We start from the raw sequence: 26139 nt of genomic DNA, 5'->3' as shown, positions 1-26139 counted from the left end.
CTCACGATTCAACTTCTGCCATCATCTTTAGTGCCAAACTTTTTTGTTTCGATGCAATATGGGACAAGTAGAGAGTTTATTTTTAACAGAAATAGTATTCTGTGACTGTAAGAAGCAGGATCCCAAAGAAACACTTACTGGGATTCACTGAGGTGCAGCTTAAAAAAAAATTCCTTGGTAATATTGGTGTTAAACAGGGACACCACCCACTTTATGAAATCACTATGCTATGTCAAAGTTTCACCATATCTAGTTGCTGTGTTTTGTTTTGAGGGATATCATTTGATATATTTGAATTAATGTAATAAATCAGGTTACGTTGAGCTTCTATTGTATTAAACTCAGTGATGACTATACTCTGGCCTCTTAAAAGACTGTGGGCATCTTGGTGTATAGACAGCAGGCATTTGCTACATGCTAAGCACTGTGCCAAAGTGCCCTGATAGAAGACCATAGCCAGGAACATGGTCTTTTATAAGAGGATCAGTGAAGATTACTGTTCTTCCTCTCCAGGCCAAATTCTCTAAGGAATACTCTGTCTTCTTTATGTACTTTCCCTCTACAAATTCCCTCTACAAATATATACATACACACACACACACACACACACACACACACATATATTTGTCTGTGTGTGTGTGTTCTATTTTATAATAATGCTACTTACCCTTTATACTAGGTCATCTGTGAGCTCTGGGAAAACCTGTGACTATTTTATATATATGCATATAAATGTGTGTGTATATATATATATATATATATATATATATACATATATATATATATATATACACGTATGTGTATATGTGTGTATACATATATACATATACATATATACGCACTATATAAATAGCTGTTGATGGTAGTAAAATTGATTCTTGTTTCTAGGCTACATATACTGGAGAGATGAAACTGAGAAAAGGGGCAGAAATGTTAAGCCAACCTAGAGATATCATAAAGACAAGAATATATTTGCTTAAAATATTTGCTTTATTCTACACAAAAATTATTTTTGTGATAATTTAAATAAAAGAGGAATTGAAACTAATTTTCCGTGAATGGACTTTCTCTAAAAATTGTCATCCCATCCAAGGGATGGTCTCTAAAAAATGTAGATAGCCTGGAGCTAAGAAACGCAAAGAGTATCTGAACACTAAATGAAGGTGTGCTTTGAAGTTTAGATCTTACACTAACATGAAATGTATCTGAATGACTTTTTATCATTCTCCTCTTGCAAGTTTCCATGTGAGGAGTCTGGGGTTTCACTACTGAAGGAGATGCAAACTGAGTAGAATTTCCCTTCTTCCCAACAGGCTGTACTGGCTGGCATTGTTTTGAGCAATGTCTTGCCCTTCCTTTCAACCATCATGGACCTTCCTGATCTGTGGAAGCAGAACCAGTATGACTTTGTAAGTGTCCAAGCATTGGCATCGAAAGAACAGGGCAGATAAAGGATTAAATGATATTTTGGAGAATAAAAATAAATAAGGGAAAGAGAGTGGACCAAAGATCTAAGCCCTCCTTTTAAAGAGGACCATAAAAATCTTTCAAATAGTAATAGTAGCGTAGTGGTGAGAGAAAAGGAAGAGGCAAGGCCTCACAAAATTGATTTGTATACCTTTGCTTGTAGCTCTTACTGCAAATATATCAAACTAAATATGGATTTAAAATTAGAACAGCTGTATTCAAATCGAACATGAAGAGCATGACACAGACAAGTTGTATAAATACTCACATTTAATCAGCGTAACCACATTCCAGAGTAAGTAAGACATGCTGCCAACAGAACACGGTTGTAAGAATGAGGCCAGGAGTACACTGACAAATCATCTGCCTGATACACTCTGCCCTTGCTTTATTGCTTCATCCTCCCTCATTGAAACCCAGGCTGCAGTGCCAGTAGGTTACAGATGTTGGGTAGGAGTCTAGAATGTCCCCAACTGTTGTGAGAAATAGCATTGAATTTAAAATCAAATCCCAACTCTGCTCCTGACCTGTCTACATGATCTCTTTGGGCCTCAGTTTCTCATCTGTTAGCTGAAGATATTGAACTAGATGATCTTTTCCAGCTTTAAATCCTACATGTCTACCTGTGCCACCTACCTCACAAGATGAGCCTGGGGAAAGTGCTTTGCATATCTTGAAGTGCTATTATATAATTTGTTCAAAGTGAATATACACTTATTGCATCATAGAATTGGAAAGGTCTTTAGAGGGCTCTTCATCCAACTCCCTCTATTTGCAGATAAGAACACTAAGCCAAGAGGGGTCAAGTAGTTTGACCAAGTAAGTTCCTGCAGCTAGCTAGTGGCAAAGCAGGGATTTTAGGCAAGATCTTCTGACTACAAATTCATGGTTTCTGCTTCCATGCTGCACTGCCTGAGTTGTTCCCTTTTCACCAAGAAGGAATAGAGAAGGAAAGAAAGTGGAAGGAGAGAAGAGAGAATATGAAAAATAAAAGAGTAAGACAGCCACACCGAGTATTTACAGAAAATTATTTTCTAGCACTAGAATGAGAATTATTTGCAGGAGCAGTGACAAATTAGTTTCAAATTCTTTTGATCTGGACATGTGATTTCACTGTTGTTAGAAACTCCCTGGGTGAAAACTTCCTCTAATAATACCAGTGAGCAACTCCAGTATATCATTTTATGGCTGACCAGGAGGCACTGAGGCATGCCCTCAATCACACCATTATGTGAGCCCAGGTCTTTTGGACTTCAAGGAGACTTAGCATAATGGAGGGATCAATAGATGAGGAATCAAAGGACCAGATTCTAGCCCTGGCTCTGTTTCTTATTAGCACTGTAACCTTACGCAGGTAAGTAATTTCACTTCTCTGGCCCAAAGTCATATAAAGAATTCATACTAGATGGACATCTGAGGTAGGTCCAATTCTACTTCTCTGAGTCTATAATATAAGGTGGGAGGTGTAGGTGATGATCTGTGTCATGTTTTCCTTATGGTCTTCCTTCCTCCCTCTTCCTTTCCTCCAAGGTGATTTGGATAGTAACATTTCTGTCGGTGATCTGCTTGGGACTGGATGTTGGGCTGCTAGTTTCAGTAATATTCACCTTCTTCATCACCACTGTCCAGTCGCACAGGTACTTTGTCTCAGTGAGCAGGAGGTTAGGCAAGGTAGGCAGTTGCCTTGAGCATAGCAGACAGTGGGCCACAACAAGGGACACCTAGTAGTACTTTTTAAGAGTACATATACCTAGCTAAAAAATTCTACTGTCTGTGGCATAACTTATTTATTTTGGGATATATCAAATCTCCTGTGTTGCAATGAAGGCCCCAGGGTATCTGTTGGAGAATAAAACATCTTCCAAGGCCAAAACAACGAAGGAAACCAACTCTGTAGAGATTCTCTTGGTTCTTTAAATGTTGACTAGTAAAATGAAACAACATAAACACTTAAGTAAGTTATGCCTTCTTCAACTATAGTTTTTAGTACAGAACAAAATGCTTGCAGAGTTGAATGTGGTATAGGTTGTACAAATTATGTATCTAACATGAGCATTATGAGCAATCTAGAGCATTGCCTTTGTTAAAAAAAAGTTATAACTTTTACCTACACAAATATCTGTACTTTTACCCTTTAAACATACATTGATGATTGATGAATGTAAACAAATCAAGAAGGCAAGCATGATTTAAAACTTTAAGTCTATTGTGTATTTAATACCACTGAGTATCACCATTATTGGAAGCAAAACAAATTGAGATACGTATTTATGATGGTCATATTATAAATAGCATTTCTGTTCATGGATGATTTCTAAGTAAAGCATTAAAAAGTTATAAATTGGGATGAACTATTTTCATAGATATTTTTCACTCTTGGAATTATTTATAAAAGCAAAAGAAAGCAATATTATCCCTTTTCTAATCCTTTTATACCACTAGATAGTTATGCTGGGCTTTAAATGCTGTGAGAAATTGTCCATTGTTGAGTACCTAAAAGAAAACACATTCAGGTTGGTATGCCCAATATTGAGAAGTCAGAAAAGAAAAAGTTCCTGTTACAAATATGTATGGTCAAGAATAACAAATTCCCACATTGGCCATGTTCAAAAAATAATTATGTCTTTGAAGGAGTCATTTCATGAGTCTTTTGGAATCATGGTTGTTGCTTATGATAATCAGAAATTCTGAATCTTTCAAAGTTGACTGTCACTACAATGTTGTTGTTGTTATTGAACAACAAATTGCTGTAGTTTTATTCACTTCACCATGTATCTGTTCTTATAAATCTTCTCAGGTTTCTCTGAAACTAGCCCCTATATCATTTCTTATAATACAATAACATATCATCATATTCATAAACTGCAACTTGTTCAACCATTTGCAAATTGATGGGCACACTCTGTTTCTAATTCTTTGCCACTGCGAATAGAGCAGTTATAAATATTTTTGTATATGTTTCCTTTCCTCTCTCTTTGATCTCTTTGGGGTATAGACATAGTAGTATTATTTCTAGGTCAAAGGGTATGCACATTTTGGTGCCAAGATGGCATAATGAAGAAGGAACTCCCTGGAGCCCTCCCAAATTCCCCTCCAAGAAACCTTGAAAAACACCTCAGAACTGATTTAGGAGCATGGAATCAACAGCACAGCAGGAAAGGTCTGACTCACTAGGGTGGGAGGGGTGTTGGGTTGGCATGCTGCATTGCAAGGTGTTTGCAACAAGGCTCTGAGCTCTAGGTAAACCACCAGTGAGGCTCTGCCTCTGTGCAACCCAACATTTCTAGAGGCAAGTCAGAAGTACCAAATCAGTAGCACAGTGAGGTCCTACCCCCAGTGTAGGCCACCGGTTAGCCCTCACCCCCATTGCTGACCAGTAGTTAAACCCTACCCCTGAAGCTAGCCAGTAACTAGACCTTATCACTCGGGGCCAGCCAGCAGTGAGGCCCTGCCTTCATAACAAGCCAGAAGTGAGGCCCTATGACTGCAGCATGATAGCAAGACCCTGTCTCCTGAGGCAGGCTAGCAGCAAGAAGGTGTTGTACTCAGTACAAGCCAGCAGGGAGGCACCCTCTATAGTGTAAACCAGAAGCTAGGCCCTGAAGCTCAAGACTCTGAGCACAGCAAAAGAAGCTTGGGACAGCAGAGCCCAACTCTTACCTAAAAGTACAGTCACTAAATAGGCAGAAAAAAATGAGCAAAAATAAAAACCAGGAAACAGATTTGACTATAGAAAGTTACTATGGTGACAGGGAAGATTCAAGCACAAACTCAGAAAAGGATAACAATCGTATCTACATGCACAGCTACAAAGAAAGAAGTAAATTTGTCTAAAACCCAAAAACTCCTGGAAGAGCTTTAAAAGAATTTTTAAAAAGCAAATAAGATAAGTAGGAGAAAATTTGTGAAGAAGAAATGAGTGTAATGCAAAAAAAATCATGAAAAAAGTCAACAGCTTGGTAAGAGGAGAAATATGAGAAAAGATATACAAAAACTCACTGAAGAAAATAACTCTTTAAAAAAATAAAGTTGGCCAAATGGAAAAGGAAGTACATAAGTTCACTGAAGAAAATAATTCATTAAAAATTAGAATTGGGCAACTGAAAGCTAATGACTTTGTAAGACATCAAGAAATGGTTAAGAAAAAATGTAAATAGAAGAAAATATATTTCTCACTGGAAAAACAACTGACCTGGAAAATAGATCCAGGAGAGGTAAATACCTGGAAGCAATGATCAAAAATGGAACATGGACATCATATTTCAAGAAATTATCAAGGAAAATTATCTTGATATCCTAGAACCAGAGGGCAAAATAGAAATTGAAAGAATACATTGATCACCACCTAGAAGAGGTTCCCAAAATGAACATTCCCAGGAATATCATATTCCAATTCCAGAGCTCCCATATGGCTGTAAGCAGCCATAAAGTACCAATTCAAATATCATGGAGCCACAGGCAGGATTACACAGGATTATGCAGCTTCTACATTAAAGAACTGAAAGGCTTGGACTATGATATTCTGGAAGGCAAAAAAGATAGGATAGTACTCCATTACATTCATATACCATTAGGCAAGAATCACCTACCTAGTGAAACTGAGTATAATCCTTCAAGAGGAAAAATGAATACTAAATTAAATAGAGGACTTTCAAGCATTCCTAATTAAAAGACTAGAGCAATTTGATTTTGAAATACAAGACTCAAGAGAAATGTATAAAGGTAAAAAAAAAACAAGAAAGAGAAAACAAAAGATTCAATAGAGTTAAACTGTTTATATTCCTACATGACAAGATGATATTTGTAATTCTTAAGAACTTTATCACTAGAAGTATGTTTTATTATGATTATACATATATAACCTATATCAAATTATACGCTGTCTTGGAGAGGGAAGGAAAAACTTAGAACTCAAAATCTTAGTTAATATTGAAAACGAAAAATTATTTTTAAAAAGAAAGAATCATGCTAACATTATCTATATTTATTCTATACATAGTAATGAATATAGAGCTGACTTCAAAGCCTGGAAGACCTGAGGTCATGGTATTATCTTTGACACATGGTAGTATGTGGCTCTGGGAAAGTCACTTAATCTCCTAGTGCTCTAGGCCAGGGGTAGAGGCTGCTAGTAGAAAACTTCAAAACTCTTGACTGTAGTGTGAACTGATTAAATGTAATTGGGAAATACTTAATAAAATAAAAATACAGCATAGATGGGAAAAAAAACTTTATCACCATAAGGGCATAGATAGAAGATATGGGTGTGAGATAACTATGATGGGACATTATCAAAAAATTAAAGGAAAGAAGATTGCATTGGAAGAAGGGGGAAAAGTGAGAATGGGGTAAATTGTCTCACATAAAAGAGCCATGAAAGAGCTATTATAGTGGAAATGAAGATGGGGGTGTTGGTAGGCAGCACTTGAATCTTACTTTCATCAGAATTGGCTTAAAGAGGGAATAGCATGCACTCAGTTGGATATAGAAGTCCATCTTACCCTATACTGAAGTAAAAAAAAGATGGGGATAAGAAAAGGGGAGGGGGCAGTTAGAAATTGATATAAGGGAGGATGGATTAGGGAAGGTGTTGATCATTAGTAAAACATTTGTGAGGAGGGACAGGGTGAAAGGTAAAAGAGAGAAGGATAAACAAGGGAAAAATAGAATGGAGGGAAATACATAGTTTTCATAGCTATAAATGTGAATGGAATGAATCTACCTATAAAACAGAAACAGATAGCAAAGTGGATTAAAAATGAGAGTCCTGCAATATGTTATCTACAAGAAACACATCTGAAGCAGAGAGACACACAGAGTAAAGGTAAAAGGTGGGAGCAGAATCTATTATGCTTCAGCTGAAGTAAAAAGAAAAAAAGTACGGTTACCAATCATGATCTCAGACAAAGCAAAAGCAAAAATCTAATTAAAAGAGATAAGGAAATAAACTATATCTTGCTGAAAAGATACAATAGACAATAAAGTAATATCAGTACTAAACATATATGCACCAAATAGTACAACATCTAAATTTTTTTAAGTGAATTTTTTTATTATTATTTTTTAATGTTTAACAATCACTGCCATACAATTGAGATTTTATCCCCCCCACACCTACCCCCACTACCCCCCTCCCTCCCCACGACTGCATACAATTCTGTATAGGTTCTACATATACTTTCCTATTGAGTATATTTTCACTATAGTCATGCTATGTAGTCAGACTAAAATAAATGAAAGAAATCATATAACATCAAAACATGATACACAAACACATACACATACACAAACATGATCTGCTACATTTTGTGAATGACTTCCATATTTCTCTGAGTGTGGAAGGCATTTTGCCTTGAGAACCAGCTTTGGGATTTTTTTTTTTATAAGAAGTTTTTGCATTATTACAAAATTCCAAGTCTACCAGAAAAAACTCTCGCACACTGTGGTCGTTGCTGTGCACAAAGTTCTCCTGGTTCTGCTCCTTTCACTCAGCATCAGGTCATGTAAGTCCTTCCAGGCCTCTCTGAAGTCTTCTTGTTCATCATTTCTTATGGCACAATAGTACTCCATTACATTCATATACCATAATTTATTCAGCCATTCCCCAATTGATGGACATCCCCTTGACTTCCAGTTTTTGGCAACTACATAGAGTGCTGCTATAAATATTTTTGTACATGTGGGACCCTTTCCCATTTTTCTGATCTCTTGGGGATACAGTCCTAGTAGCAATATTGCTGGGTCAAAGGGTATGCACATTTTTGTAGCCCTTTGGGCATAGTTCCAAATTGCTCTCCAGAATGGTTGGATGCGCTCGCAGCTCCACCAACAATGAATTAGTGTTCCAACTCTCCCACATCCTCTCCAGCATTTATCATTTTCTTGTTCTGTCATGTTTGCCAATCTTATAGGTGTGATGTGGTACCTCAGAGTTGTTTTGATTTGCATCTCTCTAATCAATAGTGATTTAGAGCATTTTTTCATATGATTATAGATATCTTTAATTTCTTCCTCTGAAAATTGCCTGTTCATATCCTTTGACCATTTATCAATTGGGGAATGACTTGTATGATTATACATATGAGTCAGTTCTCTATATATTCTAGAAATGAGGCCTTTATCCCCGAGCTTAGCTGTAAAAATTCTTTCCCAATTTACTACATCCCTCCGGATTTTGGTTGCATTGGGTCAACATCTAAATTTTTAAAGAAGCTAAATGAGTTATAGGAAGAAATAGACAACAAAACTATACTAGTGGGAGACCTCAGCTTTCCCTTCTTACAGTAATAAATAAATATAACCAAAAAGTAAACAAGAAAGACATTAAGGAGATGAATAGAATTCTAAAATCATATTAAATATGATAGCTCTTTGGAGAAAACTGAATAGGAATAGAAAGGAGTATACCTTTTTCTTAGCAGTCATCTACACAAAAACTGACTATGTATTAGAACATAAAAACCTCACAGTCAAATACAGAAAAGCAGAAATATTAAATTTATCCTTTTCAGATCATAATGCAATAAAAAATTATATTCAGTAAAGGGCAGTGGAAAATAGGTAAAAAATTCATTTGAAACTAAACAATCTAATCCTAAAGAATAGGTGGGTCAAAGAACAAATCATAGAAACAGCCAGACATTTCAATAAAGTGAATGACAACAATAAGTCAACACGTAAAAATGTATGGGATGCATCCACAGAGCACTTAGGGAAAAATGTTTGTCTCTAAACACATCAATAAAATAGAGAAAAGCAGATCAAAGAATTGGACATGCAACTAAACTAGAAATAGAACAAATTAAAAATTCCTAATTAAACACCAAATTAGAAATCCTGAAAATCAAAGGAAATTGTAAGTAAAAAAAAAAGCACCATTGGACTAATAAAACTAGGAGCTGGTTTTATGAAAAAACCAATAAGACAGATAAACTCTTAGTTAATTCGATTAAAAAAAGGAAAGAAGAAAACCAAAATATCAATATCAGAAATGAAAATGGTGAATTCATCACCAATGAAAAGGAAATTAAAACAATTATAAGGAGCTACTTTGCCCAGTTATATGCCAATAAATCTGTCAATCTAAATGAAATTGATGAATATTTAGAAATTGTCCAGAATAAAAGAAGAAGAAATAGAATACTTCAAAAACCCAATCTTAGAAAAAGAAATTGAATAAGCCATCAATAGACTCCCTAAGAAAAAATTCCCAGGGCCATGTGGATTGACAAGTGAATTCTACCAAACATTTAAAGAGCAATAATTCCACTACTGCATAAATTATTTCAGAAAATAGATGGAGTTCTTCCAGATTCTCCCTATAACACAATATGGTGCTGATACTTAAACCAGGAAGAGCAAAAACAGAGAAAGAAAGCTAGACCAATTTCCTAATGAATTTTGATGCAAAATTTTTAAATAAAATACCAGCAAGGAGATTACAGCAATATATCACAAGGGTCATACACTATGGCCAGGTGGGATTTATACTAGGAATGCAGGACTGGTTTAATATTAGGAAAATTATCAGCATAAATAACGCAAAAAAAGCCTTTGACAAAATACAATATTCATTCCTACTAAAAACACTAGAGAGTTGGAATAAGTGGAGGCTATCTTAAAATAAGTAATATTTCTCTAAAACCATCAGTAAGCATTATCTGTAATGGGAAAAAAGCTAGAAGCCTTGCCAGTAAGGTCAGGAATAAAGCAAAGATACCCATTCTCATCCCTATTACTCAATATTGTACAAGAAATACTAACTGTAGCAATAAGAGAAGAAAAAGAAATTGAAGGAATTGGAATAGGCAATGAGGAAACAAAACTATGACTCTTTGCAGATGATGTGGTGGTATACTTAAGAGAATCAACTGAAAAAGCTAGTTGAAATAATTAACAACCTTAGTCAAGTTGCAGGATATAAGATTAACCCACATAAATCATCAGCATTTCTGTATATTACCACCAAAGTCAGTAACAAAAAATAGAAATTCTATTTAAAATAACTGTAGGCAATATAAAATACTTGGGAGTCTACCTGCCAAGACAAATCTAGGAACTGTACGAACACAGTTACAAAATACATTTCACACTAAGTCAGACCTAAACAACTGCAAAAATATTAATTGCTTATGGGTAGGCTGGGTCAATATAATAAAAGCCTTACCAATCAAACTACCAAAAAGTTATATTATAGATCTTGAACAAATAATAACAAAATTCATCTGTAAGAACAAAATGTCAAGAATATAAAGGGAATCAATTAAAAGAAAATGTGAAGGAAGATAGACTAGCTGTACCCAATCTTAAACTGTATTATAAAGTGGTAATTATCAAAGAAATTTGGTACTAAGAAGCAGAGTGGTGGATCAGTGGAATAGATTAGGTACATAATACATTGCAGTAAATGACCATAGCAATCTAGAGCCAACCTTTTGGGATGAAAACTCATTATTTGACAAAAACTCCTGGGAAAGCTAGGAAACAGTATGGCAGAAACTAGGTATAGACCACCTTCTCACATCATATATCAAGATAAGGTCAAAAGGTGTACATGGTTTACACAAATATCCAAATTAGGAAAACATGGAATGGTTTACCTGTCAGATCTGTGGAGGTGGGAACAATTTAAGACTAAACAAGAGATAGAGAGCTTTACGAGATATAAAATGGATAATTTTTATATTAATTTAAAAGTTTTTGGACAAACAAAACCAATGCAATAAAAATTAGAAGGAGAGCAGAAAATGGGGGGGGGGGGATTTTTTATAGCATGTGTCTCTGATAAAGGCCTTATTTCTTAAATATAGAGAGAGTTGAGTTACATTTATAAAAATACAAGCCATTCCCCAATTTGATCAATGGTCAAGGGATATGAACAGGCTGTTTTCAGGTGGAGAAATCAAAGCTATAGTCATATGAAAAAAATACTTTAAATCACTTTTGATTAGAGAAATGCAAATTAAAACAATCTAAGATAACACCTTACACCTGTCTAATTGGCTAATATGACAAAAGAGGAAAATGATAAATGTTGCAGAGGGCATGGAAAAATTGGGACACTAATGCACTGTTGGTAGTGGAATTATGAATTTATCCTACCATTCTGGAGAGCAATTTGGAACTATGCCCAAAGGGCTATAAAACTGTTCATACTCTTTGATCCAGCAATACCACTGCTAGGCCTGTATCCCAAAGAGATTTTTTTTAAAAGGGAAAAGAATTTGTTTGTACAAAATTATATATAGCAGCTCTTTTTGAAGTGGATAAGAGTTGGAAATTGAGGGGATGTCCATCAATTGGAGAATGACCGAACAAGTTATAGTATTGTGTTATAAGAAATGATGAGCAAGATGACTTCAGAAAAACCTGGAAAGATTTACATGAACTGATACAGAGTGAAATAAGCAGAACTAGGAGAACATTATACAGTAATAGCAATATCATACAATGAAGAATTGTGAATGACTTAGCTATTCTCAGAAATACAGTGATCTAAGACAGTCTCAAAAAACTCAAAATGAAAAATGCTTTTCCCATTGAGTAAAAGAATTTATGTTGCCTAGATATAGACTGAAACATACTGTTTTTCACTTTTTTCTGTTGTTTGAGTCTTCTTGCGCAAAATGACTAATATGGAAATGTTTTACATGATTGCAATGTATAACTTATATCTGATTACTCACTGTTTCAGGGAGGGAAGAGAGAAGAGAGATGGAGGGGTAGAATTTGGAACTCACAACTTTAAAAAATGAATATTAAAAATTGGTTTTTCATGTAATTGGAGGGAGAGAAATAAAGTATTTCTTTAGAAAGGGCATGCACAGTTTAATAGTTCCAATGGCTAGACTAGTTGACAGTTCTACTAACAGTATATTAATATATCTGTTTGTCCATAGCCCTTCCAGCATGTCATTTTCCTTTTTTTGTCAAGTTGACCTATCTGAGGGTTGTGAAATCCTAAGAGTTGTTTTAGTTTGTATTTCTCGAATTATTGGTTACTTAGAGAATTTTTATATAGCTCTTGATATCTTGGATTTCTTCCTATAAAAGTTGCTTGTTTATATCCTTTGGCCAAATGACCACCTGGGGAATGGTTCTTGTTCTTATAAATTTAAATTTATAAATTTGAATTCGTTTCCTACGTATCTTAGACATAAGATCTTTATCAGAGAACCTTGCTATAATGATTTTCCCCCATTTACCTTCTCTTCTCATTTTAGATGCATTGGTTTTGTTTGTGTTGATATATATAATCAAAATTGTCCACTCTCCTGTGATCATCTCTGTCTCTTGTTTGGTCATAAACCCTTCTCCTAGTCATAGATCTTTCTTCCTTGTTCCTCTAATCCTTTGTGTCTCAAGTCATATATCCATTTGGAGTTTACCTTTGTATAGGATTTGAGCTTTTGTTCTATACCTAGTTTCTGCCCTATTGAAATTTTCCCAACAGTTTTTGTTAGTGAATTCTTGCCCCAATAACATGGATTAAAGATGCTGATTTCAAAGCAACCTAAGATGACGAGCACTTTAAATTGTTTATTGCAAATCTTTCCAATCTATTGGATTCCCTTAGGCTTTGTTGTCTTTTTCTGTTCTGTTGTACGTTTTGATCTTCCTTGTCACCAGTGATGTAAGAAAATACCTCTTCACTGAGAAAGTAAGAATCTGTAGTCTGTTTCTTTTCCCCTGTTTGCTCATTTCCCCAATCAATTACTTGATTTCTGAGCTCTTTGTTAAGTCAAGGGTTCCAGAGGTAGCTATCCAGACAATTACTTGACTTTTCAGGTCTTTCTTACATGAGGGGCTCCAGAAGCAGCCTCCACTTTAGGGCCACTCTGGGCCTGAAACTTGGCTGAGGCCGGGGCTAGGGCCAGGGCTGGAGTTGGAGCTGGGTCCAGACTATGCTCCCGTCTCAGCCAGGTGAGAGATCCATCTCACTGTCCTTCAAAACTCTCTAGTGTTTGTCGGTTAAGAAGTCTAGAAACTGCAGCTGCTGCCAGTGATTCAGTCCCTTAAGGCCTGCTTCAGTTCCTCTTCGCTTCCAGGGATAGACCTTTCCTGTCAACTTTCCAGATTGCCTTGGGCTAGAAATTTGCTTCAGTCTGTCATTTTGTGACTTCTTCTGCCCTAGAGTTTGTTTAGAGTCATTTTTTACGGGTCTTTTGAGGGGTTTGGGGAGAGAGCTCTAGCAGGTCTCTGCTTCTATTCCACCATCTTGGCTTTATATTCTTCATTTCTTACAGCATAATTATGTTTAATTGCATTCTTAGGTGACAGTTTATTTAGCCTCCCTCCCCCCAATCCATAGGTATCTATTTTGTTTTCAATTCTTTACTATCACAAAAAGTGTTGTTATAAAAATGTATTTTAGAGTTTCAGGGAGCCAAGATGGCAATTGCTCTCATCCTCCTTTACTGACCTCTAAAAACCCAGAAAATATCACCCCAGGAAAAACCGTGTAGTAGCTGAGCCAACAGAATGATGGGGTGCAGCAGTCTTATATCCAAGGATGCTTGGGGAATAATAGAAAAGTTTCCTCCCACTCTGGGGGAGGAGGAGTAGTTCAGGATGGGAGACATCCCATCAAGCCAATGGCCAGCCCCACATGAGCAAACCAGGGGAATATCCTGAGCCCCATAGTGATGGAGCAGGCAAGCACCAACACCAGGAGCCCCGAGAACCTCAGCATCGGCAGGGAAACCAGTAAACACCAGCTCAGGAAACCACCACATGCACCTGCATTCTCTAGCAGCCAAATCTCCCAGTGTTTGAGCACAACTCCAGCAGGCACAACTCTAGGTTGCATACCTCCAGGCTGGCAGACATCTTCCAGCAGCCAAACATTCGAGTTCAAAGCCTGAATGAACAGTCATCCCCCAAGGGGCCAGATTCCCCATCCCCTCCCTGAGAACTTCAGTGTTGTTGACCCCAACTCAGTACCATGTAAGCTGCCAGACCCCTAGAGCTGCCAGCTGCCAGCACCTGAGGGCCCAGCACACAAAGCCACGGATCAGGTCCCAGCCTCCCAGTACAAGAAACTTGCTCCTACACTCCAGCAGGAGAGCTCACCTATAAAAGCCAGAAAGTAGGCAAACACCATGAGCAAAAAGCAAAAGTGGGCAATGACCATAGATTCTTATTATGGGAACAGGGAAGATCAAAGCACAAATTTAGAGTGGGCAGAGCCAAGATGGTGGAGTAAAAGCAGGGACTTCCCTAAGCTCTTCCCCAAAGCCCTCCAAATGCCTATAAAAATGACTCTAAACAAATTGTAGGGCTACAGAACCCACAAAATGACAGAGTAAAACAAATCCCCAGTCCAAGACAACCTGGAAAGTTGACAGGAAGAATCTTTTCCACCGGTCAGGGAGCAGTGTTCCTTCCAGAATGGGCAGCACTGGCACAGACAGGCTGGAGCAGGCCTCAGAGGGCTGAATCATCGCCAGCTGTGGCAGTTTCCAGACTTCTCAACCTGTGAACACCAAAATGGCCAGTGGGAAAACTCTATGGGTCTTGGATGAAAGAGAAGCACAGGGTCTGGCAAGATCTGGCCCCAGTGTCAGGGTGGAGGTAATGGTGGTGGTAGTGGCTGTCAATGACAGCAGCCACATCACTAACAGTAGAGCTGCTTCTGGAGCAATGGGACCACAGACTGTGGGGGATCAAGCAGCTGATAAAAAATTCCTGAAGCCTGGGGTAGTAATCCACCTCCACCCTGAGCCTAACCCCTACTGGAAGCAGAGTCCTACCTTGACAAACAGTTAGAAGTCAAGTGCTTGGCTGAGAAGATGAGTAAATGTCATAAAAGAACTCAGACTATAGAATCTTACTTTGATGACAAGGAAGATCAGGGTATACAACCAGAGGAGGACAGCAGAGTCAAAGCTCCTACATCAAAAGCCTCCAAGAGGAGTATGAATTGGCCATGAAGGAACTCAAAAAGAATTTTGAAAATCAAGTAAGAGGAAAAATTGGGAAGAGAAATGAGAGTGATGTGATGCAAGAAAATTGAGTCAACTGCTTGCTAAAGAAGAACCCCTAAAATACTGAAGAAAATAACACCTTAAAAATAGATTAACCCAAAAGAGCAAAAGAAGCCCAAAAAGCCAATGAGGAGAAGAATGCCTTAAAAAGCAGAATTGGCCAAATGGTAAAGGAGCTCCAAAAGCTCACTGAAGAAAATAATTCCTTAAAAAACAGAATGGAGTAAATGGGAGCTAATGACTTTATGAGAAATCAAGAAATTATAAAATAAAACCAAAAGAATGAAAAAATAGAAGACAATGTGGAATATTTTATTGGAAAAACTACTGTCCTGGAAAATAGATTCAGGAGAAATCATTTAAAATTTATTGGACTAGCTGAAAGCCATGATAGAAAAAGAACCTAGACATCATCTTTCAAGAAATTATCAAGGAAAACTGCACTGATATTCTAGAACTAGCAGGTAAAATTAAAGTGGAGAGAATCTACCAATCATCTTCTGAAAGAGATCCCAAAAGGAAAACTCCTAGGAATATTGTAGCCAAATTTCAGGGTTCCCAGGTAAAGGAGAAAATAAATAACCAGAAAGAAACAATTTAATTATTGTGGAAATAAAATCAAGATAACACAAGATCTTGTAGCTTCTACATTAAGGGATTGAATAACTTGGAATATGATATTCCAGAGGTCAGAAGAACTAGGATTAAAACCAATAATCACCTACCCAGCAAAACTGAGCATAATCCCCATGGGGGAAAATGGACATTAAATGAAATAGAGGACGTCCAAGCATTCTTGTTGAAAAGACCAGAGCTGAATAGAAAATTTGACTTTCAAATATAAGAATCAAGAGAAGCATGAAAAGTTTAGGTATCAGGACTAAATGTGTTGAGGAGAACCAGGAGAACATTGTACACACAGCAACACTGTGTGATGATTGACTCTGATACATTTAGCTCTTCTCAGCAGTTCAAGGATCTAAGAAAACTCCAAAAGACTCATGATGGAAATTGCTATCCACATCCAGTAAAAGAGCTATGGAATCTGAATACAGATCAAAGCACACTATTTACTCTTTTGGGGGGGGGGGGGAGGGGTGTTTCTTCTTTCCAGTAGTTTTCCGCATTGGTTCTAATTCTTCTTTACAACATGACTAATATGAAAATATGCTTAATGTGAATGTGTATGTATTGCCTATATCAGATTGCATGCCATCTTGGAGAAAGGGGAAAAGATAGATGGGGAGAAAATTTAGAACTCAAAATTTTATAGAAGTGGATGTTGAAAATTAAACATAAATCAGAAAAAAATTAAAAACAGTAAAAAGTTCTCATGATACCTGTTTTAAAAAAGCACAAATTCAGAAAAAGACAGCAATATACACACATCTGAAAGCTCAAAGGGGAATATAAACTGGTCTCAAGCCCAAAAAGCCTTGGAAGAGCTTGGGAAGGATTTTAAAAGTCAAATAAGAGAGGTAGAAGAAAAATTGGGAAAAGGAATGAGAGATATGTGAGAGAGTCAATATCTTGGAAAAGAAAGGACAAAAATTGATTGTAAAAAACAAGTTCTTAAAAAGTAGAATTGGCCAAATGAAAAAGGAGGCACAAAAATATACTGAAGAGAAGAACTCCTTAAAAAGTAAAATGAGTCAAATGGAAAAGGAGGTACAGAATCTAATAGAAAAAAACATTTCTTTAAAAATTAGAATTGGGAAAATAGAAGCTAATGACTCTATGAGATATCAAGAATCAGTCAAACAAAGGAATGAAAAAACAGAAGAAAACATAAACTACCCGATTAGTAAAACAGCTGACCTGGAATATAGATCCAGGAGAAACAATTTTAAAATTATTGGTCTACCTGAAAATGATGATGAAAAAAGAGCATAGACAGCATCTTTCAGGAAATCATCAAAGAAAATTGCCCAGAGATCCTAAAGCCAGAGATAAAATAGTCATTGAAAGAATCAACCTATCATCACCTGAAAGAGGTACCAAATTAAAAACTTCAAGGAATATTGTAGCCAAATTCCAAAATTATCAGGTCAAAGAGAAAATAATACAAGTATCCAGAAAGAAAAAATTTAAATATCATGGAACCACAGTCAGGATTATACAAGACCTTGCAGCTTCTACATTAAAAGATTGGAGGGCATGGAATACAATATTCTGTAAGGCAAAGGAGCATGGATTACCGAGGATCAACTACCCAGCGAAACTGAGCATAATCTTTCAGGAGATGAGATGGATATTGAATGAAATAGGGGACTTCCAAACCTTCCTCATAAAAAGAACAGAACTCAACAGAAAATTTGATCTTCAAATATAAGATACGAGAGAGGCATAAAAAGGTAAACGGGAAAGAAAAAACAAAATGTTATTAATAAGGACAAGCTGTTTCCATACCTACAAGGGAAGATGACATTTTCTTTTTCTTTTTTTTTTTTTATTAAACTTTTAACATTTATTTTCACACAATTTTGGGTTACAAATTTTCTCCCCTTTTTTCCCCCTCCCCCCCCCAGACCCAAGTTTTCTAATTGCCCCTGTGACCTATCTGCTCTCTCCTCTATCCTCCCTCCCTGCCCTTGTCTCCGTCTTCTCTTTTGTCCTGTAGGGCCGGATAGCTTTCTTGACCCCTTAACCTGTGTTTCTTGTTACCCAGTGGTAAGAACATTACATTTGGTCCTAACACTTTGAGTTCCAACTTCTTTAGCTCCCTCCCTCTCTACCCCTTCCCCTTGGAAGACAGGCAGTTCAATATAGGCCATATCTGTTTAGTTTTGCAAATGATTTCCATACTAGTTGTGTTGTATAAGACTAACTATATTTCCCTCCATCCTGTCCTGTCCCCCATTACTTCTATTTTCTTATGGTCCTTTCCCTCCCCATGAGTGTTGACCTCGTATTGCATTCTCCTCCCCATGCCCTCCCCTCTATCCTCCCCCCCACCCTGCTTGTGCCCCTGTCCCCCACTCTCCTGTATTATGAGATAGGTTTTCCTATCAGAATGAGTGTGCATTATATTCTTTCCTTTAGTGGAATGTGATGAGAGTAGATCTCATGTTTTTCTCTTGCCTCCCCTCTTTATCCCACCACTAATAAGTCTTTTGCTTGCCTCTTTTATGAGAGATAATTTGCCCCATATAACTTCTCCCTTTCTCCTCCCAATATTTCTCTCTCACTGCTTGATTTCATTTTTTTTTTTTTAGTATATGATCCCATCCTCTTCAATTCACTCTGTGCACTCTGTCTCTATGTATGTGTGCGTGTGTGCATGTGTGTGTGTGTGTACTCCCACCCAGTGCTCAGATACTGAAATGTTTCAAGAGTTATAAATATTGTCTTTCCATGTAGGAATGTAAACAGTTCAACTTTAGTAAGTCCCTTATGATTTCTCTTTGCTGTTCACCTTTTTATGGTTCTCTTCATTCTTGTGTTAGAAAGTCAAATTTTCTTTCCAGCTCTGGTCTTTTCATCAGGAAAATTTGAAAGTCTTCTATTTCATTGAAAGATCATTTTTTCTCCTGAAGTATTATACTCAGTTTTGCTGGGTAGGTGATTCTTGGCTTCAGTCCTAGTTCCTTTGACTTCTGGAATATCCTATTCCATTCCCTTCTATCCCTCAATGTAGAAGGTGCCAGATCTTGTACTATCCTGATTGTATTTCCACAATACTTGAATTGTTTCTTTCTAGCTGCTTGCAATATTTTCTCCTTCACCTGGGAATTCTGGAATTTGGCCACAATGCTCCTAGGAGTTTCTCTTTTTGGATCTCTTTCATGCGGTGTTCTGCGGATTCCTTGAATATTTATTTTGCCTTCTGGTTCTAGAATCTCAGGGCAGTTTTCCTTGATAATTTCGTGGAGGATGATGTCTAGGCTCTTCTTTTGATCATGGTTTTCAGGTAGTCCCAGAATTTTTACATTGTCTCTCCTGATTCTATTTTCCAGGTCAGTTGTTTTTCCAATAAGATATTTCACATTATCTTCCATTTTTCGAATCTGTGCAGTATGTTCTGAGATATCTGTCTTTCTCGAAAAGTCCAAAGCTTCCATCTGTACCATTCCAGATTTGAGAGATCTATTTTCTTCAGTAAGCTTTTGAATCTCCTTTTCCATTTGGTTAATTCTGCTTTTGAAAGCATTCTTCTTCTCATTGGCCCCTTGCACCTCCCTTGCCAGCTGAGTTAGGCTAGTTCTCAAGGTGCCAATTTCTTCAAGATTTTTTTGGTTCTCCTTTAGCAGGGAGCTGATCTGTTTTTCATGCTTCTCCCTTATCCCTCTCATTTCCCTTCCCAGTCTATCCTCCATCTCTCTAACTTGATTTTCAAAATTCCTCTTGAGCTCTTCCATGGCCCGAGCCCATTGGGTGGGCTGGAACACAGAATCCTCGATTTCTGTGTCTTTGCCTGATGGCAAGCATTGTTCCTTCCCATCAGAAAGGAAGGGAGGAAGTTTTTTTTCTCCGATAAAGTACCCTTCAATAGTTTTATTTCTTTTCCCTTTTCTTGGCATTGTCTCCACCTAGTGGCCTGACCTCTGAATGTTCTCCTCACACCCACCTCGCCTCCTGGTCCTCCCAGCCAGCGTTTGGGGACTGAGATTCAAATGCTGCTTCCCGCCTTACGATTTTTGGCGGGGGCAGGGCTGTTATTCAGTGTTAAATTTAGTTCAGGTGCTAAGGGCAGGGGTAGGGCCGCCTCTCTGGCTCAATTCCCTCAGGGGGTTTATGCACAGACCTTCCACAATGGATCCAGGCTCCCGTCCATTTGGGGAGCCCCCGTCCGCAGCCGCCTCTCAGCCCCCACCTCCCCGGGGGGGGGGGGGGGGGCCGAGCTATGGGGGCACCTCACTCCCCTCTCAACCCGCCAAAGAGACTCTCACCTACCCCCGTCAGTCACCTGTTGGTGGGGGGCCCGTGCAGCTGCTGAAGATCCCGCCTCCGGATCCCTCTCAGAACTTTGTCTCTCGGAGCCCCGGCCGCCGTCGCCGCCGCAGGTCCGGGCTGGGCACCGTGTCTGCAGCGCGACGGACCTTTTGCGAGAGGTTTGCTGGTCCCTCTGTGGGTGTGGGGACCCGCGTGGCCGCTGGAGACTCCGTTCTGCAGCCCTCTCGGATCTCTTTCGCACGGTGTCGCTGCCGCGGCAGGGCTGCTCTCCTCTTCCCGCCCTGGCGCCCAGTCCCCGGCGCGAAGGTCCCCCCACGAGAGGTTTGCAGGTCTCTCTGAAACAGAAATCTCCCTCGCTCCAATATTCCGTGGTCTCTGGGTGCAGAATTCGCCCTGGGTTAGTCCTCTCTGCCCGAAGATGACATTTTCTAACTCTTGAGAACCGTGTTGTTATTACACAATTTAAAATGGGTATACATAGACAGAGAATGTGGATATAAGTTGACTTTGATGTAATGATAAAACATCTAATTAAGTGGTGAAAAGGCAGAAGAGGAAGGGAGAAGGGAGACCAGGGGAAATTACATCGCATGAAAAGACACAAAAACCTATTCTGGTAGAAGGAAAGAAGGGAGGGAGATTAGCATTGTTTGAATCTTATTTTCACCAGATTTGGCTCAAAGAGAGAATAACAAAATCAGGAGAACTTTGTATACAGCAACAACTACAGTGTGTGAGGATTTTTTCTGATAGTCTTAGTCCTTCATAGCAATGCAAAGATATAAAAAATTCTCAATGGACTTTGGAGGCAAAATGCCTTCCACATCCAGAGAAAGAACTATGGACCTGGACTGCAGAATGAAGCAAACCATTTTCTTTTGTATTATGTTTTGTTTTGTTTTATGGTTTTTCCCATTCATTTTAATTCTTCTATTCAGCATGACGAAGGTGAAAATGTATTTAATAGGAATGTATGAGTAGAACCTATGTAAGATTGCATGCCACCTTGGGGAGGGAGTGGTGAGAGCAGGGGGAAGGAAGAGGAGAGAGGGGAAAAAATCTAAGGTATATGGAAGTGATTGTAGAACACTGAAAACAAATAATTTTTAAAAAAAGAAAAAATGCTCTTAATTACTATTGATTAGAGAAATGCAAATCAAAATGACTCTGAGGTACCACATCACACCTATCAGATTGGCTAACATGAAAAAACAGTAAAATAATAAATGTTGGAGATGTGGGAAAATAGAGACACTAATGCACTGTTGGTGGAGTTGTGAACTGATCCAACGATTCTGGAGAGCAATTTAGAACTATGCCCAAAGAATTGTAAAGTTGTTCATACCCTTTTGACCCAGTAATACCACTTCTAGATCTGTATCCCAAATTGATCATAAAAACAAGAAAAGGACCCATGTACAAAAAATGTTTATAGTAACTCTTTTTATAGTGGAAAAGAATTGGAAATTGAGGGGATGTCTATCAACTGGGGAACGGCTGAACAAGTTGTGGTGTATGAATGTAGTGGCATACTATTGTGCTATGTGAAATGATGAACAGGCAGATTTCAGAAAAACCTGGAAAGACCTATATGAACTAATGCTGAGTGAAATGAGCAGAACAGAACATTGTACATAGTAACAACCATGTTGTGCAATGAGTGACATTGATAGACTTAGCTCTTCTCAGCAGTGCAACGATCTAAGACAAATCCAAAAGACTCGTAATGGAAAATGCTATCCACATCCAGAGAAAGAACTTTGGAGTCTGAATGCAGATTGAAGCTTGCTATTTGCTCTCCTTGTATTGTTTTGTTTCTTTTTCCTTGTGGTTCTTTCCATTAGTTCTAATTTTTCTTTACATCATGACTCACGTGAAAATATATTTAATATGAATGTATAGAGCCTTTATCATGTTGCATGTCATCTTGGGAAAGGGGAGGAAATGCTGGGAAGAAAATTCAAAACTCAAAATCTTATGGATGTGAATGCTGAAAACTAAAAATAAATAAAATTAATTATTTTTAAAATATGTATTTTGGTGTATATGAGAACTTTGTTTTTTTTCAATGGCCCCCTCAGATTCATTGAGATTAAAAGTAGAATGGTCAAAAGGCACTGACATTTTAGTCACCATATTTGCATCATTTTAGATTGTGCAGCAAAATGGTTGCAACAATTTACAGTTCTACCAACATTGCACTAGTGTGTCTATCCATATTCCCACAGTCCCTCCAACATTTGATATTCCCATCTCTTGTCCGTTTTGCCAGTTTTCTGTGTATGAGGTGAAATGTTAAGGTAGTTTTGATTTGCATTTTTCTTGTTATTCATGATTTGGAGCTTATTTTCAAATGACTGTTAATAGTTTGCAATTCTTTTAAAATTCCTTTTTTTTTTTTTTTTTGGTATTCTTATACCATATATTTATGGAATAGGTTTTAAGAAAGTGTTTTTTGATTGATTGACTAATTGATAGTCACCCACCTCTACAATGAAGGGAAGGAGGCACAATTTCTCAGATGTTCAGTGGAGCTAAACTTGGTCACTATAGTTGCACAGCATTCGGTTTTCGTATTTTTAAATTTACATTGTTGTAGTCATTGTTTATGTTGTTTTCCTGCTTCTGCTTACTTCATTCTTCATCACTTTGTTTGAATCTCTCCATGCCTCTCCAATGAATGATCTCATACTAGTCACTTGTTAAGTACATTCATGTTCTATTGCTTGAATGTACCAAAGATTGTTTAGTCATTCCCCAATCAATGTGCATCTATTTTGTTTCCAACTCTTTGCTACTACAAAAAGTGTTGCTAGGATTATTTTTATTTATATAGGACTATTTCTGAGTTCAGCCTGGTGGGGTTATATGGTAGAAGTTGGAATATCTAAGTCAAAGGATATATACATTTTAGTGTTTTTTTTAAAGCAAAATTCTATATTACTTTCCAGAATGTTTGTACCTGTCATTTTATCCTCACAACAAACCTGGGTGGCAGGTGCTACTATTCTCATTTTACAGGTGAGAATCAGAGATTAAGTGATTTGCCCAGGGTCATATAGCTAATAAATATCAGAGACTAGATTTGAACACAGGTCTTCCTGACTCCAGGTCTCAACATTCTGCCTACCTGGAACAATTCTTCATATGGTGGTTAAAAAGCAGCAATTCTTCTTTTGAGAATCACTTCTTCATATCTACTAGGGAATGATTCTTAGTCAGATATTTGTGTGTATTTGCTATGCAAATATATTTGATACAAAGGTAAACACCTTTCCCCTAATAGGCCATTTCCTATCTTATTCTAGTTAAGTTGATTTTGTTTACTCAAAAACTTTTAATTTCATATAATTAAAATCTTTTCTGATTGTCTCTGTCCTTTGGTTAAGAACTCTCCTTCTAGTAGTAGATGTGTCACATATCCATTTTGAGATGTGGTATATAGTATGAGATGTCTGTTTAAATCTAATTTATGACAGACTGCTTTACAATTTTCACCATAGTTGTCAAATAATGAACTTTTCCCCAAATAGTTTATGTTCTCAAGTTTATTGAATTCGTTTCTGATTCTTGCTTAGCTAGTCCGTTGTTTTACTTTCCTACAATTTAGCCAATACCAAAAACCCTTGATGATTACTGCTTTATAATATTTTAAATGTGGAAATACTTTTTCCTTTTCATTCTTATTTTTGTTTTCCCTTTGAAATGCTATACTTTTTGTCCCTCCAAATGGGTTTTGTTAATTTATTGTCTAGCTCCCTAAAGTATCCCCTTGGTAGTTTGATCTAGCAGCAAATCTGTAAATAGGTTTTAGAAGTATCATTTAAAAAATTATATTGATATGTCCCAGTCATCAGTAATGAATATTTTCCTAATTGCTTAAGTCATTCTTTATTTCTTTAAAGAGCATTTTATAATTGTATTTATATAAGATTTTAAGTTATTTTGGCAGATTGACCATATGATATTTTATATATTTTTAAATAATTTCATATGATTTTCTATTTTTACTTCCTGGTTTTACTATTGCTATGTCAGAATCCTGATAATTTTGTGGATTTATTTTTTATCTTGCTACTATATCCTAAAGCTTTTGTTTCAGTGAGGTAGAGGTTGTTTTGTTGCTGATTTTCTGAGGTTTTTCTAAGTAAACCATTATGTTTTCTCTAAATAGAGTTAATTTATCTTCCTTTTTGACTCACTTTTCATGATTATCTTGCATCACTCCCATTTCTTTTCTCCGTTTTTCCTCCACCTCTCTTACTTGATATTCAAGTATTTTTGAGCTCTTCCATGGCCTGAGACCATTGCATATTTTTTTTGGAGACTTTGGAGGTAGAAGCCTTGACTTTGATGTCTTCCTCTGATGGTATGCTTTGTTCTTCCTCACCCAAAAGGATGGAAGAAAATACATTTTCACCAAGAAAGTAACCTTCTGTAGTCTTATTTTTTTCCCCTTTTTTGGGCATTTGCCCAGCCAGTTACTTGACTTTTGAGTCCTTTGTCAAGTGGAGGGTATGCCCTAGAGACCTATAAGTTTTCAGTTCCTCCGAGGTGGCACAATCAAAGGAGAGGAGTTTAGTCTTTTCCTGACCTGTGCTCTGGTCTGGGACCAATCACAAACACTCTTCTGCCCAGGATCTGTGATTGGATTCCCTCTCCAGAGCCTCCACAAGCTCCATCATGTCACTGTTGCTCCTCATCCCATGGCTGCCACTCAGAACTGAGACCCAGATCAGCTCCTCAGTTCCTCAGTTCCTCTAGAGTCTTTGGGCTGAGGGCTCCAAAAGTGGAAACTGCCACATTGACTGTTACTGCCCTGAGGCTGGGTCTACGGCTGGGACCAGACTTCCCTCCCCTCTCACCCAGAAAGAGCTTTCTCACTGACCTTTGAAGCTGTCTTTGGCATTTGTGGGTTGAGAAATCTGGTAATAGCATCTACTACCTGTGATTCCACACCCTGAAGCCTTCTCCAGTCCTGTCCATACTGTGCCTCATGGCCCAGGCTGGGCTGCATTTCACTTGCAGTGCAGTGTAATAGACCTTTCCTGTTGGCCTTCCAGGCTGTCTTGGGCTCAAAATCTCTCTCACTCTGTCATTTTGTGGCTTCTGCTGCTCTAGAATTTGTTTAGAGTCATTTTTTACAGGTATTTCATGGCTATGGGGGCAGACCTAGAGCAGGTCCATCTTCTACTCCACCATCTTGGCTCCACCCTCAATTTATCTTCTTTTTTGATGTTTATTATTTTTCTCTTAGCTTATTGCTTTAGCTAGCATTTCTAGAACTACATCAAATTATAGTTGGAAAAGAGGCATCTTTGTTCTGTTCCTGTATTTCTTGTAAAAGCTTTCAGTGTTTCCTCATTGTAAATAATGTTGTTTAATTTTAAAATGTATACTTTTTATCATATTAAAAATGAACCTTCTGTTCCTATGCTTTTTAGTATTTTAAGTAAAAATGAATGCTATGCTTTGCCAATGTTTTTTCCATATTAATACAATTGTGGTTGTGTGGGGTTGTTTTCATATCTATTTGATATGATTAATTATATTTATTGTTTTCCTAATGTTGAACCATCCTTCTGTCTTTGCTATAAATATTGTGTATCATTGTATTGATTTAGAGTAGTTAAGTCTTTCACAGTTGATTATCATTACAGTATTGATGTTACTGTTCCCTTGGTTCTGCTCGCTTCACCTTGCATCAATTCATGTAAGTTATATATTTTTACAAGCAATCATCCATTTCTCTTGAATTCTCGAATGTCTTTGCATATAATTGTTGGTTCTTTTT

At 37.4% G+C, this 26139-nt stretch overlaps 1 protein-coding gene across 10 annotated transcripts in view; it reads left to right on the top strand.

Annotated features, from left to right (window-relative positions):
* The window catches only part of SLC26A8 (solute carrier family 26 member 8), a 185013-nt gene that overhangs the window by 60776 nt on the left and 98098 nt on the right, over nt 1–26139 (top strand). For all 10 annotated transcript variants that reach the window (XM_072641882.1, XM_072641881.1, XM_072641887.1 and 7 more), the window contains 2 exons: nt 1314–1409; nt 2998–3104. In XM_072641882.1, coding sequence (XP_072497983.1) covers nt 1314–1409; nt 2998–3104 — 203 coding nt within the window. The remainder of the gene's footprint in view (nt 1–1313; nt 1410–2997; nt 3105–26139) is intronic.

Source organism: Notamacropus eugenii, chromosome 2 (assembly GCF_028372415.1).
Source record: "Notamacropus eugenii isolate mMacEug1 chromosome 2, mMacEug1.pri_v2, whole genome shotgun sequence".
Taxonomy (NCBI): domain Eukaryota; kingdom Metazoa; phylum Chordata; class Mammalia; order Diprotodontia; family Macropodidae; genus Notamacropus; species Notamacropus eugenii.
The sequence above is the reverse complement of the archived record's forward strand: the minus strand, read 5'-3'. Positions and strand labels throughout refer to the sequence as shown.